The sequence below is a fragment of the Pundamilia nyererei genome, unplaced genomic scaffold (assembly GCF_000239375.1).
Source record: "Pundamilia nyererei isolate P.nyererei 1_Seehausen unplaced genomic scaffold, PunNye1.0 scaffold00157, whole genome shotgun sequence".
Taxonomy (NCBI): Eukaryota; Metazoa; Chordata; class Actinopteri; order Cichliformes; family Cichlidae; genus Pundamilia; species Pundamilia nyererei.
Window position 1 is genome coordinate 398,590 of NW_005187558.1, and position 16,543 is coordinate 415,132.

Genomic DNA, 16,543 nt, shown 5'->3' on the forward strand with positions numbered 1-16,543 from the left:
GTATTTATCACTGGGCAAGTATCACTGGTTCCAATAGCATCTTAATAATGCAGACACACTTTTCGTTCCCCAACTTCTTAGCTGCGCTGATATGTTTGTGGCCAGTGGACCTACATTTATGTCCTAACAGGGGAACTCTGCTACAGGTGCCGTCTTTCTTTTTGAATTAAAGGAGAGTTTGCAGTGACGAGTCAGATAGCTTCTAGGTTATCTGTTGTACATGCTGTGACATGAAAAGTTCTGCCTTCCTCCAGTAAACGTGGTACAAAAGCCTAAAATTTCCAGGCATCTGGGCTAAAGCTGGAGTGGCCATTTTAATGTTGTGGACATTATGTTGTAGTGATATAACTTAAACCTGTGCAGATAAGTTGTAATCTGACATATAGACTTCACATGGTTGGGCCTCATGAGTACAAGAATGGCCTATTTTATTTTAGCCTTTAAAAAAAGAGAGAGAAGGAGAAGAGCGGTGTCTGTTAATTTGATTGTGAATGTTTCTTTTCACCTTTATTATAAAAGTTCAATCAGTGCTAATAACTAGCCTTGCCCATCTCATGTTAATTTTCCTGCCAGTTAATTTTCCTTTTGGCCAAGTTGCTGTTGTAGCTGTCCATTCAGCCGCTTTCTCAGTGTCTCTTCACACTCTCACATATTCCCCCATTTTGGACTTAAACTGCTGACGGTAGTCCTCATTCCTCTCTGGAGAACTGTTGGGAGGAGCAGGATAGCCAGTCTTAAGGAGCACCCACATAGGAAGAGAGTAGCAGCAGTGTAACGATACGATACCACAGAGTGTCAGTGAAATTTTATACCTGTAGTGATGACGCAAGCGATAATGGGGTGGGTGGGTGCTGACGTAACTTTGAGGCTTTTTAATAATTCATTAAAGAAATCCTCCTGTTGTGAACACACACTAGTATACTTCCTTTTCCCAAACACAGATAGAATCCAAGTCGTTGGGAAAGCTATAGTTAGTAGCTGTTTGAGGTTGGTGTTTGTTTCTGGTTGTCAGTCTGTTGTGAATCCCACCCGAAATATTATTGTGTACCCACAAGATAAAGTCTTGATTGCTTACTGTATATTATGAGTCTAGACAGACCATAATATAAGCTACAACTTGACTAATGGGCAGGAGTATGCAACTGCAGGGAGGCATTTCTAGTTTATCCCTAATCTATACAGAAGTCATCGTTTTTGCACTGTCATTTCCCGAGACTCAGCAGAAGATCGCAAACACTCATCAATCATGCATGCATACCTTCCTGAAAAGAAATTAGGAGTTTAGTAATTTATTATTTATTTTTCCTCCTGTAACAGTTCAAAAAACAGCTTGAGTTTTTCTTTGTTAAAGAGTATGTTAACAGTGTGGGTTTTCACTGCTGTGACGCAACAAACTGTAATGTGAACTCCTGACTTATAATTTCACTGTGTGTGTGTGAAAGAGATGTAGAAATGTCTTCTTGCAGTATCATTTACTCTTTGAAGCCACTCTGTGATCGCTCGGAGGCAATGCAACCGAGGGAGACCTTTTCAGATTTCTGAAAGTTATTGCGGATGTTGAAAGGCGTAACGGGAGAAAGCAAGCTGTTATGAATCACTACTCTGGGTAAAATTACTTTTCAGGATGAGGTACCTCTACTATAAATACCAATCTGCATGGATAGCAGCTTGGTATTTGTCTAAAGTGATGACTTTTACACATTGTTATTGATGTGTAGCATGAATAATATAATTTAAGAACAAACTTGAATTGATATCCACTGATGGGGAACAGACCCAAGAAGTAATACAGCTGTTGAGATGCATTGGTGTGCTGGTTGCTGTAGTTGCATGGTAACTTGTAAGTGAATGGAGGAAGTACTTTGGAATGAAAGGGGGACAAAATGTTAAAGTAGTGCTGAAAATAGGTAATTAAAATAAGAAAAAGTTAGATGAAGTGTTGTCTTTGTTGCCAAGGAATGCCAGTGGAGTGTGCCTAACTCTGTCTCACATTTATTGTCACTTTGGAGTGTGGCAGTGGTGACAAGCCCTCTTGAAAGACAAAAGAAAGACACTTGTTTGAATTGTTTTTCATGAGTGCAGCACAGCAGGTTAGTAAAGAGAGAGGAGGGGGAAAAAAACCCAAAATACAAAAGTACATAAAGAGGGAGAATGAGGCATTGTAGTCCTTGTAGTTGTGGCCATGTTTACTACAAAGCTTCACACCAAGTCCAATTCTTGCCAAACACTGGAGTGGCAGCCCTGTTCCACAATCCTTGTCAGTTTCAGCAATGCGATCAAAGTGGGATCACTTTATGCCAAATTAAGATTTGGCACTCAGGTTTCCAAAGGCTTGAATTTCAAAAAGACCGTTCTGAATTAAAATGTGATTTTAGGTCCCCCCCCCCCCCCCCAAAAAAAAAAAAAAAAACCTGCAAAACTCAGCTTGCTGTATCAAAGCCGTACCAGCTTGATAATAATGTGCTGTGCCCTGTAACAGAGCTCCCGGATTTATGATCTGCCTCGGGATGGGGAATGTAATCTCTGCTCTAAAGGTGATTTCTGAGTCAGTGCAGATTTGCTGGAAAACCTTGATATTGTCCTAAATTTGGACAGAACCAGGAGCAATAAGGGAGCTTAGACCCCTCCTTTTTTATTTTTAATTTCTATTTTTTTTTTTAAACTAGCACAGCGTCTTATAAGGGTTTGAAGTTGCATGGAAATTAGAAATATCTTTTTGTTTGTGCAGCATGTATTTTTACAGCACGAAGAAGACCAAGGGAAAAATGGAGGCTGTAGCTGTTCCATAGCAGACCAATAATAAAATTAATTTGGCTCCCATTTTCTCTTACTGTAATGCTACTTTCAGATTGTCCTGATTTCATTTTATTATCATCTCTACCTTTTAGTGCACTGTAAACAGAATGACAGTAATGCAACACCATTTATCTGTTATTGTTGACAAAATTGCTGTTGTGCATTCGTTTTTACAGGAAAAATAAGAGTCCATGTTTTCAAAGGCTTGGTGATTGAACTTTGCATCACTTGCATCATCGCACTTTTTCACACCAAAGAAGTCCGTGTCTCACAGGGCTCATGCAACCATTTGTAGTGTTTGCTTCCTGTGCAGCTGAGGTGGAGACGGGCACCTGTGTTTCATATAGCGATATGAGTCAGACAGACACGATGCAGGTCATCAAAGGTAGAGCTAGAGCGCCCAGGTGTTCACCTGATGCAGTTACTATCAAGAATACATCATAACTGCGCAGACATTTATGGGAGGGAGGGAGTTATGCAGAAATAAGACGACGAGAGAAAGGAGAATAAGAACATGCATTCAGGCAGATAAATGCCATAGCACGAACGTAACTGAACACTAATTGATACAACACTTGACACGGGGGAGGAAAATGAGGAGGATGGAAAAAAGGCTAGGATAGTCAAAGATGGCTGATATGAGCAAGAGCAGCAGAAAGAGAATATGAATATATTTAAGGAAATAAAGGCTGTGTGTGTGTGTGTGCTCACATGTTTGCAGCTGAGAGATTGTAGCTATTGTGATATGGTTGTTAGGGCAGAGAGAGAATTTGAAGAGTAAGAGAGGGAGAGGATGCTATTACAAACCCACAGTTAAGCTTAGGATAGCAGTTACATATACAGCCTCCATTTGAGCCAAGTGGGTCATGGGAAAAACCAGGACAAGTAAAGTGTGTATGTATGTTTATGTTGAAGGAAAACTGGGGAGAAACAAATTCAGCTGCCGTACCACAAGCTCCCAACAGCTGTCTCTCAGGTAGAAGTGTCATTTGAAGCTCACAGGCACTGTTCCCATGAGGACTCTGGTGTAGTAATACTTGAAAAGAAGTGTGTTCTCTATACTCTTGCGTCCAAGATGGACAAATGCTTTACTGGAGAAATGAAGAGATTCTTGACTTGAATTGCCCACACAAAGTGTTAACTTTGATCTAAGCCCACTGTTACTGTTTGTCCCGTGTAGGATGTGTTCAGTGGCAGGGATTCTGTCAAGCCTTTCCCTTGGATGGAGTAAAGCTTGGAAAACTACTTGCAGAGTTATAAAAATGCAGGGTTAAGGAAGCTGAAGTAACTATTTGAAATTCCTTCGGTCCGGACTTGTCTTAGTGCTGCTAATTGGATGCACTTTTCTATTCAGGGTGCATATCATGTGAAATGACTGCATATTATAAGATATGTGTTCTGAGTCGGTGTATCGCTTTAAGACTTTTTCTGCTTTTAAGTAAGCTCCTTGGTGAATGGCAAAAAAGGATTTAGGTCTACTCCTATACACCCAGAGCAGATATTTGTTGGGTTAATACAAAAGGGAAACTAGAGGTTATTTGTTTGACTTACCTGGAAGTTGGTTGAAGTGAAATATCAGAAACCCAGAAATGTAGTTACATATGGGAGGGATATGCATTTTTCTTTTTAAATGATTCAACATAGCTTCATATAATTTCTTCTTTTGAAACTTTCTGTCTGTAGATATGTGTGCACCTCTAGCTACCAGGGCATCTCAACATTTTTAAAAACATCCCTCCCCAAAACTGCTTCCTATTCATCTTCTCTCCTTTGATGAATAGATATGACTCTTAATATGTGCAGATGGCACTGACACCATTCTCTGTGCACACAGGAGACTGATGCAGATGAGTGACTAGCTTAGCTACTATTGTGGAATCTCTGATCTCTAGCAGCCAGCAGTTGATTTAGATTTTCCTTGGGTTGTCAGGTAGCTAACACCTATGTGAACAGAAGGGGGGCTTGTTAGATTGAATTATTCATCAGAGGCCTCGGCTCTGGTGTCTTTGTGATCCTCTGGGAGCACATTAGTGCATGTATCTTAGTAAGGCCAACATTTTGACAGGACTGTATTAACTGTAGATGCATGAAAATACTTTTGGTAAACTAGCTTAACTTTTTTGCAAAAAGGCCAGGAGGAATGGTCACTTATTGACTTTATAAAGACTATTTCAGAAGTATTTCTTTTATGCTTATAGCGAAGGATGACAAATTAAAAGGAAAAAACAGAACCATTGGTTTGGCTCAGCGTGACCCTTTAGAGGCATGGGTCCCTACAAATCAAAATAAAGTTGTTCTGAGTGATTACTTTTTATGATTTGAAATATTTCTATCCTGATGGGTGTGGTCTATTCCAGAACGACAGTATACCCTATCTGTAGAAAATGTCACTTCCCTGCTTTCATTGCAACAGACTGGCGACCTGTCCAGGATGTACTCCACCTCTCACCCTATGGCAGCTGAAATAGGCTCCAGCCCCTCTGCTATCCTGAATTTGATAAGTGGAAGAGGAGCGATGGATGGATAGATGGCACGTCATATTCTCTTCTTTTCATGCTGTCTTATTTACAAGGGACTATGAAAACGTGATTAGCTCTGTGTTTGGTCTGGCAAAATGTGAGTGAGAACTCATTACTCATTGTCACGTGACCTCTATAAGTCACATGATACGGAGACAAGGTCTCACACTGGTTTCACCCTAAACCTGTGTTGGTAATGACACATACCGCTTTTCCTTACTATGGCTTATATGATGTGGCACATGGTTAATAGTGGGTCAACGCTCACTTGGGTTTAAATTAGTGCTGTCAGCGTTAATCTCGTTAAAGTGACATTAACGCCATAACCGCATTAACGCGGCAAATCTCCATTAGCAAGGTAGTGCGGATCGCCCCATGCGTGGGGCTGCACGGCGCTAACGCGTTAACAAGCTACCCGCTCTAATGAGTTAACTCGCTAACGGAGATTTGCTGTGTTAATGCGGTTATGGCGTTAATTTCACTTTAACGAGATTAACGCTGACAGCACTAGTTTAAATAGCTTAAACTCTCCACCATTTGGTTTCAGAACTTAACAATTAGAGACTAAGGATGAGAGGTGAAACATCTTTAAAAAAAAATAAAGATGTTCTGTGGCCTCCTTTCCCAAGCTCCTTAGGCTACCATGACCTGGATGACTGAGAACCTACACAAAGACCTTGCCTAAAAGAAATCAGGCAAGGTTTCACAACAAGGAATAAAGGTGATCGTACCAAATGTTGAATTTCAAGAATGTTAAAATTCTAAAAACTCACAATACTTTGCACAATACTGTACAGTCTCATTTAACTTTTTTATTGTAATAAAAAAGACTCATTTGATTCTCTGATTAACACAGGGCTCCCTGACTTTACTATATGGTCTATGGAAATCTGACATAGTTTACCTAAGTGGAATCATGTATTGTTAGTGGAGTTGTGTGATAGTGCAGTTGTGCACACTCAGTGCTTTCTTTAGTTGTTTTTTCTCTAGCAATACAGAACTAGGCTTTCCAGGCAGTTGAACTTCCTGTGTGCTTTATTTGATATCTAATGCAGTGCAATATTTTTTATCAGTGATGTGTGTGGCACTAAAGCTGGAGCCTTCAGTTTCTGCACAGTGATTACTGAAGAGTTATCTGTGCTGCAGTCTCACATGAAAGGGATGAACTGTAGGATGAACACGAGCTGACATAGAGCAGGTCACGCTCGGTGAAAGAGGTCAAACTGTCTTCTCATAGACAGTTTGACCTCCTTCACAATGTCACTCTCTGGCTCCAGTGACAGAGATTCATTCAACACCATTAAATTAATCTCTGTCACTGTAGCCAGCTAAGAGGATTTCAGTTTTGCTTGTAGCGTTCTTGTTTTTCAGCAAGTGGCACACATACTGTTTGCATATTTTGCAGTTGCTGCTTTTTTTGGGGGGGAATGACTTGAATACATGTGATTTAACTAATTCACATTATCAATATACACGGCTAGGTGTGAGAGGGAAAAGTGTCTGGGACTGTAAAGTCTAGTGTTGTGTGTGTGTGCTTTGCATTTTACAAAGGTGGCATAACTTCAGATGATAAAAAGTATTGTTTTTTGGTTTTCCTAATCAGGAAAAGAGATTTCATTATAATTATTTTTATTGTTTTATTGCCCAGACGTATCAATACATAATCTATTGCTCTGATAAGGTAAAATCTGACTTGATTATAAACCCCTGCAACTCTTAATTGTCATCTTAAAAGCAGTCTTCATATTTATTTCTCCCCCTGCAGCTGCACAGACACTGTGCAGTCACTAATAGCCCAGCAGTCTTAGTTCCATGAATAAATGAGTCAATTAAGTAATTAAGTGTTGACTTGCTGTCTGTGGTGTGTGTGTGTGTGTGTGTTACTATGGAAACATGGCTTGTAGCCTGTACTGCTTTCCCCAGAACCTTGTCTTTCCTCAGTTTAAAAAAAAAAAAAAAAAAAAAACTTGTCCTAGATACCCCACCAGGCAGTTGGACAACTGCTGCTTCTCTTCAGTTGCCATGGAAAAGGATGCTGAGCAGCAGATTTCATGAAGCCACTGAAGATTAACTTTCAGTGACAGCAAGGAAGGTTGATGATATATGGAAGTGATTAGGCTGACATGAGTGCAACAGCTGATCAGGGAGGTGGGGCCTGCCTTCATTCATTCATATTTTAAGGCGTTGGGGTGAGAAACATGAGCAGATGAGTAAAACTATAGGCGAGGCACGGCACAGTCACTTGGGTACACAGTATCTTCAGTCCGTGCTTGTCTTTCTCAAGGTAATTGAGGTTATTGAGTCAGGCAGTTGTTGATTTGATCTTAATTGCATGTTTGACATTATATGAGACTCAAAGGGATTCACCGGTGATGCTAGAGTGAGTCTTGATAATGGCTCAGGAAGAGGAAAGAGTGGCGTGAGAGGAAATTTGGAGGAGAAGGAGGGGTATGCACAGGGAAGGAAAAGAGTTTGCAGGAGGCTTACAGTGGGGCAAAGAAGTATTTAGTCAGCCACCGATTGTGCAAGTTCCCCCACTTAAAATGATGACAGAGGTCAGTAATTTGCACCAGAGGTACACTTCAACTGTGAGAGACAGAATGTGAAAGAAAAATCCATGAATCCACATGGTAGGATTTGTAAAGAATTTATTCGTAAATCAGGGTGGAAAATAAGTATTTGGTCAATAACAAAAATACAACTCAATACTTTGACCTCTGTTATTGCCAACAAAGGTTATGTTACAAACGTTTACTATAGGTCTTTACCAGGTTTGCACACACAGTATCTGGTATTTTGGCCCATTCCTCCATGCAGATCTTCTCGAGAGCAGTGATGTTTTGGGGCTGTCGCCGAGCAACACGGACTTTCAACTCCCGCCACAGATTTTCTATGGGGTTGAGGTCTGGAGACTGGCTAGGCCACTCCAGGACTTTCAAATGCTTCTTACGGAGCCACTCCTTTGTTGCCCGGGCGGTGTGTTTTGGATCATTGTCATGTTGGAAGACCCAGCCTCGTTTCATCTTCAAAGTTCTCACTGATGGAAGGAGGTTTTGGCTCAAAATCTCACGATACATGGCCCCATTCATTCTGTCCTTAACACGGATCAGTCGTCCTGTCCCCTTGGCAGAAAAACAGCCCCATAGCATGATGTTTCCACCCCCATGCTTCACAGTAGGTATGGTGTTCTTGGGATGCAACTCAGTATTCTTCTTCCTCCAAACACGACGAGTTGAGTTTATACCAAAAAGTTCTACTTTGGTTTCATCTGACCACATGACATTCTCTCACGGGATGAGATCTTGCGTGGAGCCCCAGATCGAGGGAGATTATCAGTGGTCTTGTATGTCTTCCATTTTCTGATGATTGCTCCCACAGTTGATTTTTTCACACCAAGCTGCTTGCCTATTGTAGATTCACTCTTCCCAGTCTGGTGCAGGTCTACAATACTTTTCCTGGTGTCCTTCGAAAGCTCTTTGGTCTTGGCCATGGCGGAGTTTGGAGTCTGACTGTTTGAGGCTGTGGACAGGTGTCTTTTATACAGATGATGAGTTCAAACAGGTGCCATTCATACAGGTAACGAGTGGGGGACAGAAAAGCTTCTTACAGAAGACGTTACAGGTCTGTGAGAGCCAGAGATTTTCCTTGTTTGAGGTGACCAAATACTTATTTTCCACCCTGATTTACGAATAAATTCTTTACAAATCCTACCATGTGAATTCATGGATTTGTTTTTATATTCTGTCTCTCACAGTTGAAGTGTACCTCTGGTGCAAATTACTGACCTCTGTCATCATTTTAAGTGGGGGAACTTGCACAATCGGTGGCTGACTAAATACTTTCTTGCCCCACTGTATGTCTGTGTTGGAGGAATTCAGCAGAAGTGGTGGTGTGCACTGGTCTGTAATTTTTGGTGTTTGTGCCTCAGGGGACAGCATTCTGACTTTCTGTGTTTGCAAACGCATGGAGCAGAATCTTACTCCAACAGATGTGGTGCCAGTTTAAACAGAGACTTATAGGAGGGAGATGTCTCATCAAAGAATGCTAAATAGAAAATGTATGGGTAATGGCAAAGATGATGGTTGTCCTGCCCCAGGTTCACACTGAGCCCTCGGCCTCTGATCCATGTGTACATCTGAAGTTCACAACAGATTCTTCTGTGAGGTAATTTCTTACCTACTAGGTATGAAGAAGTAGGTATGTGTAGGTATTTTTTCTGGGCTAACTATGTCGATAACAGGAGTTAGCATGTAGTGCTGTGGTTGGAGTAGTCAGAGACTGATCATGCTGCACTGAAATCGTAATGCTATGCAATTTTACATATGCGTGGTCGTAGAACATGCTAATGAACACATTTATTTTTGTCTTTTGTCTTATAGTCTTATTTTTGTCTTATTGGACAAATACATCTTAACAGTCTTACGTACAAGATTTTCCTCCCTCAAATTGTGTGCAGTTGGTACGTTTGAGAAGTCCCAAAATGATTCTTTACCGTAAAAACTTTTCTTTGACTTTGATGGAAAACATCATGAGATCAAGGAAAAGGAAAAATTATGAGGACTTAGGAAATGACAAATCTGATTCACAGAGAATCCAACTGTACTTGGAGAAAACTCCTTAACGCCATGCTTAAGCTTGTTGAAACTACAATGTCTAAAAGACGGAGTACAAAATGTGAAACTTACTTCACCTTAGCTTTATTTGACCTTGTTTTATGCAGAACAGAACAACTCGTTTAAAAAAAACATCTCATTGCAAAAGTTGGAATTTTAAAGGAGGAACATATTAGGTCTGTTCTCATTTTGAGTGTTTAGAGCTGAGATCTACATAATTCTGCTCCTCGATGATACTGGTGATGAAACAGGGCTGAACTGAACTCTTTTCTCAGCAATATGTATGGACTGAATAAGTTTTCACCTGTTTCTGGTATCAGATCTGTTATAAACCAAATTGAAATGCCTCTCAAACCTCAGTGAGGACCACACAGTCTGCGGCAATTTCCTTATTAGCATGATTTTCATAGTTATCCTGTGTGTTTAATGGGTTTACAGTAGTAGTAGATGTGTAATATATTGCATGAAGTGGAAAATGCAAGTAGCATTTGCATGTCCTCGACTACTTTGTCAGTTATGTTGATGGTTTTCATGAATGTTCGGATAGTGCTTTGCTGTGAATTGAGGAATGGCATTATCTTGACTCTTTTCATAACGGATGGCACACTGTATCTTCAGCTAAAGAAGGCAATAAAGGAGCCGCTGAAGCACTTTTCCTTATTATTTGGAGATTTTCTGGCCATTTGATACAAAAACTTGAAAAATGAAAACCCATATAAAAAATGCTACCACAATCCTGAGAGAGAGGCAAACTTTTCTTTGTGTGCAGGAAAACCTTGTACTATTGACTATACTGTCATCCATTTGGCTGTACGTGCACTCAAAATCCAAATCCAAGAGTGCAGGCTCTGTAACACTGAGACCTAATCAAAGAGCCCAAAATAGAGGAAGCAGATGTGCATGCATACACCCACACAAATCACAGATAATATAGTGACACACAGGCAGGATTATAGTCTGTACAAGAACAATACATACATGAAATCCCTACAAAGCAAAAGCAGCACATTTGAAGCATCCCTAACGATGTGAACATTCACCTGCATTCACAGTAAATGCCATGTTGTTTCGAAATGTGTTTTCTATCAATTAAAGTCAAGACATGCTGAGTTGCAATAATGAATATTTATGAGTTGTTTCCAGGGCGATGTTGCATAACTTGGAGCTGTTTATTTTGGTCTCTGCTGGCCACACATCCAGCATCATGACAGACTTAGAAAATGGATGCACACTGTGCCGTTTGAAGGATAATTAGTATAAAACATTTTATTTTCTGTCACACACTCTTATCTCGTTGCTTTCCTTCACACTTTGTTTGCTTGTTATTGTTCTACATATCTTTTGCACCTTTTCCCCTCCTACCCACACAGTGGGATATACTGAACTGGCCAGGGTTTAACCAGTCTGTTGTGCAGCTTCGGAAAGGTTGCACTTCCAGTCAAACATAAACGGGTTAAGTAGTGTAACGGGAAAAATGGGCGGTGATCAAACACAGCCCCTATCCAGCCTTGTCTTATAGCCCTGTTCTTTTTCCTATGTAATTTTTCACCTGCCTATTTTCTTAACTGTTTGTCCAATTAAGACTCCCTGGACAGGTCAGCAGTCCATGACAGGGTTAATACATTTGTTCTGTTTTTTGGCAGCTTTTTACTGCCTTTATTCCATGTCCATCTGATCTTTCAGCTTTGGCTCAATTTTGTTTTGTGTCCATAGATGTAGGCAGTCTATTCTCTTGCATGCAGTGAGGCATGCAACTCGTATGTGCACATCCATATTTGACACTCAGTCTTTGAAGCAGCAGTTTATTTGCAGCGGGTAGCAGAGTCAAAAATTTGTTTAACATCTAGTTTAACAACCTGTGTATGCGCTGCTCTTGTTCATGTTTGTGCTGTTTTGGTCCTTTAGCTTAGCCCCAGAAACGGGGAAGACGGGGATCCCTTTGTAGTGGAGTGAAACCTAACGCTGAAAACAGTTAAAACGGTCAGCCGTTGTCTGCACTTCTCATTAGGCATTGCATTCTGCACAGGTGGAGGAAAAAAGGCTGCTGGTGCTAGCACTGCTGACATTTGCCTCCTTAGCAGACTAATGTGACATTTGTGTGTCTGTGTGAGATTAATGCTTAGAAATAACCTAAGCTCATCCATGAAGCAACCCTACCACTTGTCAGTAGTTTTTTTTCTTTTCTTTTTTTCTGTTCTTTTAAAATCTTTGGTATGGATGCAAAACAAGGAACAGAAGTCTGGCTTCATGCAGTATGGCAGCTCTCATACAGGAGCAAAACCTAAACATTATTCTCTTTCCTTATATTGCTCTTGTGGGTCTGGACAGGCTTCCTCTCTTTGTGAAGTTAGCTCGCGTTATATCATCACCTTTTATCAACCAGGTGTACATAAAGACATCTGCTCTAATGCAGGCTGTCTCACACCTCACTCTGCTAACCATTTCTTTCTTTTCCTGATTAGCAGTAATTTTAGTCTCAGGCTGAGAATGGATGTACACGCCAGCATGTAAACGTGCATGAAAAACACCTGAACAGAGGGAAAAATACCCAAGTCATGATTGATAACGAATAAGAAACCACACAGGCTAAGAACTGGATGCTGAAACATTCGTTCGTGACCTATTTGTATTCATGGCCTAACTGCTGATATAGAAAACACTAAAAATCATTCTACAAACACTTAAGAAAATTCTTTGGCATTCTCTGTGCTAAACGCTGTTCACCAGGCTTTTAAGTAAAGTAACGTTGTCATTGTAGAATAGCTGCAGCACTTTACAGGATTATTGATTTTATTTGAAATTAAACTAATACATAGTGTAGTGTTGAAGGCTCAAGGTTTATTTTTTTTAATATGCATGTTTCAATGATAGGGAAACACACACATGGGCACGCACACACACACCCAGTGAGTTGTTTTTGTCATCTTCTTAGAGATGTTGAACTGTAACTCCGGGGAGACTTGCAGCTGAGTCCACACGGAGCTCAGCAGGTTATCAGTTCCTCCCACATTTCCTGTGTTTGTTACACTGTAGGTCATTAATAAACAGTCGCATGTGTTTGCAGTCAGATGAAGTGCAACCAAGTTGCTTGAAGATTCCTCATTTATTGTGTTTTTTTGTTTTTGTTTGTTTTTTTTTAAAAGCATTTAGGACACTGACAACTAAAGCAGTGCATCAAGGAGTAATGAAAATATTAGAGACAAGTGTCAAGGCAGTGAGTCTGTAGTGTGTGTCCTATGTGCAGATTTTTTTTTTTTTAGTTTTGATTTAAATATGGGTCAGATCTCTTTCATATTTGATAAGTAGCATGTAATTTGGTAAAATAAAAATCAAATAATGTAGCATATAAAGCATAAAAAGCTGCTTTTAAGCTAGAATTTACTGTAATGAAATTTGTTATTTCAAATGTAAAAAATATACTTTTGTATTCATAAATGTAATGGTGGTTAGTTATTTCCAGCTGAACTGGTCATTCATTTTGTCTTCATTTGTCAGCAGCTGAAAGAGCTAACCTCTGCTGCGTATCAGCTGACATGTGGCTGAAATTATATTTGTGCAAACCCGGATGAGGGCAGGGAGAGATTCAAAGAGATTCTTTCAGTTTCTCCTTACTTCAGTGACCACAGAAGAGCAGCAAAGTGTCGTCGGCCTCCTGTCACCTTTGCTTCAGCTCCCCACTATGTTTGTTTTTCATTACTGAAGCACATCCTCGCGGGGTAGAGCCTTGTCAACACCCCTAGGGTTTGTATCGTCATGTGGAACCACAGATGATGTTTGTCATTCTGCCATCGCTGGTCTCCTCATTGTGTTCCTCCACACCTGTCCCATTTCCTGGAGCTGATGTAACTGCAGATTAATGGGGTTGGGGTTAGGTTTCTCCTGGGAAAATGTTTTTTTTGTGTTTTCATTATCATCTGAGTAAAATGGTTTCCTGCAGATGTTTGTTGCAGTGATCCTCAACCTGCTGACCTAAAGAAATTCAATAGTTTATTAAATATTAATGTAAAAAAGGTAAACCGTAAATATTTTAGTTTTATTTTCCAAAAATAATGAAATATTAACTTCCTAGTGGGTCAGAGTTTGTTTGTAATGCCCATCTTTAATTAATTTCAAGCACGAGTCCCTCTGTACACCTTTCTTCACCAAATGTTTTTGTGTGCGTGTTAGCTATGGTTACAGTAACCCTTCTAATTTCACTGTGGGGATGAGCAACCGACTTGTGAGGTCTAATGGAAATCAAAGCAGAGCATAAAGAAGTAAAGCTTATCTTATTCCTTCCTCCTGTAGGGAAGAGGAGGAGAGCCTGCGGGATAAGATCCGTGCAGACCACGAGCGAGCACTGCAGGAGGCAAAGGAGAAGCTGCGAAAGTCACGTGAGGAGCTCAAGGCCGAGATTCAGACGGAGAAGAACAAAGTGATGGAGGACCTGAAAAAGAAGGACGTAGGGCCCAAACCGTTGCCGCCGGTACCCATGCCTAAGGTGGTGGGCGTGAGCGACGGCGAGCCCCCAGAACCCGACGTCAAAGAGAAACGAGACAAGATAAGAGAGGTAACGTGATCAGTCTCTTCTTGCTTTTCTTGATTTGATTCATTTTAAATAAGAAGTCAATCTCTGTTTCTCAACCCCCCAGTGAGAGCAAAAACAAAAATGGCCTTCCCACGCAGGAAAGGTGAAAAAAAAAATTAAAGTGCACACCAGTGATCTAGAAATTCAGATGAAAACAATTTCAAGCCCTTTTGCTTTGATATGGTTATGTTAATGCAGCAAAAAGAAAGAGCTCGTTTTCATATTCATAGCTTATTAGACTCAGCTGTTACATACAGTTAGTGCTTGTTTTCAGTTCTTTGACAGCAGCGCTGCAAAACATTTGCACTTTTAATCACATATTACCATTTTAAGCAAATACATCTTATCTTAGTTTTTGCTAAAGATTTTATTTGCAGGAAATGGAGATTTGTTGGTGTGTTGAGAAACGCAGGTGCCATTGTATGCGTTTGCCAGCATGGGACCTACAGTATAATACCACTTATGATATTATATCCTTTCACTGTGGCAGCTTTGGTTAACATAGTTAAATCAGTGCCATTAAATCCCATGAAGCCCAGTCTTGCAGTAAAGTGCAGGATTGGTGTGTGGTGTATGTGCAGCCCAGTGAGTCCTCCTCTGTACTGTATATTTGAATACTTTTTCTGTTGCCTGTCTGCATGAGCTCCAGCTTTTATTGAAAGCAACAGCGAGCCAGACGGACAGTGCACGTGCAGAATGCAGATGGTGCTATCTGGTCCCGCTCTCTATGCCAGGCCCAGCGTATCTCCCTCTCCGTGCTCCTCTTCCTTTCTCACCCCCTGCAAGTTCTCCTGCATAATTGCCTCGTATCGTCTCCCATGAAACAGCACTTGGAGTCAAAACACTCATGGCGTATGGGAGCCCATTCACTCCAAACCCGCCTTTGTCTGTAAAGGCCCCTTTTTGTTCCTTTCATAATTACCATTCAGAGAGAATGCCGAACACTCCCAAATGAGCAAGAAAGTAGCAGCTGTATGGGCTACGGCACAGTACACTCCCCTTTTCCTGATTGCCTTGTGATTCCAAGGAGAAAGTCTAATCACACTCTGCAAAACAATTGCGGCTGCGAAGCTGGAGCTTTTTCTTTTTTCCTCTTTTAAATCCCGGCTACAGGCAGCCATTTGGCCTGCATTTTGCTGCCATGAATTCAAGTCCAAAGGGATGTTTCAGCATCCATCTTCTTGTCATTGTTAATTTTGTATGTAGACAGTCAGCAGCCTGTTACCACCCAGATTACATGGCGTTATTTCAACCGCCTGACTCTTTTTCTGACAGTGTTTCTCCTGCATCAGTTTTGAAGTTATTTTGATTTGCTTCAAATTGACATCTGCGCTCAGTCCGTGGCTGCGAAGGATCACTGATTGCAAATGATTGTTTCCGGTTGTATAATCAGTTTGGATTGTTTGCTGGGTAAGAAGTTTTCTGGTGGTCTCAAAACTCAAGCAACCACTTATAAGAAAATAAAAGTTTCTTATTTTGTAGTTTAAAAATATATTTGTTGAAAATGTTACGTAAAGCAGTTTTACCCCGGTTCTTTTTTTTATTCCTCAGGCCTCCAGAGACTGCACCGGACTCTGTAGTCATTTCACAAAACCTTTATTCATCTTCAGTTGCACATGCACCTTCTAAAGGGGAGATGTACAGGGCCGGTGTCCCTCTGCAGATCTTCACTTCTTTGTTTGTTACAACCAGTTTTATAGAAGCGACCCCATCGTAAAACCCACACAGTGTGTTGTAAATTCTGTGTTTGTGCGTACCTGTGTGTGTATGTGAGTGAGTGTGCGTGTGGGTGTGTGACTTCTTGTCGGTCATAAAAGTCCATCTCCCCTCACCCAAGCTACACCAAATTCCTCTGCAAAACATAGAAAACATATTACAAGCACTGAGACCCCCACTCTGCATCCACTGGGCCATTGGCCTCTTGTCATCTTACTTTTACAGCTGAGCATGTGGAGAGTCTCCTGCAAACCTACTTCTAAGTTATGACAGTTATTAGGGCAGGGCGATATGGCCAAAAATATTTTTCACGATATATATTTGAAAATTTG

The 16,543-nt window shown here is 40.7% G+C and overlaps 1 protein-coding gene across 5 annotated transcripts in view; it reads left to right on the forward strand.

Annotated features, from left to right (window-relative positions):
• man1a2 (mannosidase, alpha, class 1A, member 2) overlaps positions 1-16,543 on the forward strand; it is a 138,078-nt gene that overhangs the window by 16,750 nt on the left and 104,785 nt on the right. For all 5 annotated transcript variants that reach the window (XM_005745265.2, XM_005745268.2, XM_005745266.2 and 2 more), the window contains exon 3: positions 14,216-14,477. In XM_005745265.2, coding sequence (XP_005745322.1) covers positions 14,216-14,477 — 262 coding nt within the window. The remainder of the gene's footprint in view (positions 1-14,215; positions 14,478-16,543) is intronic.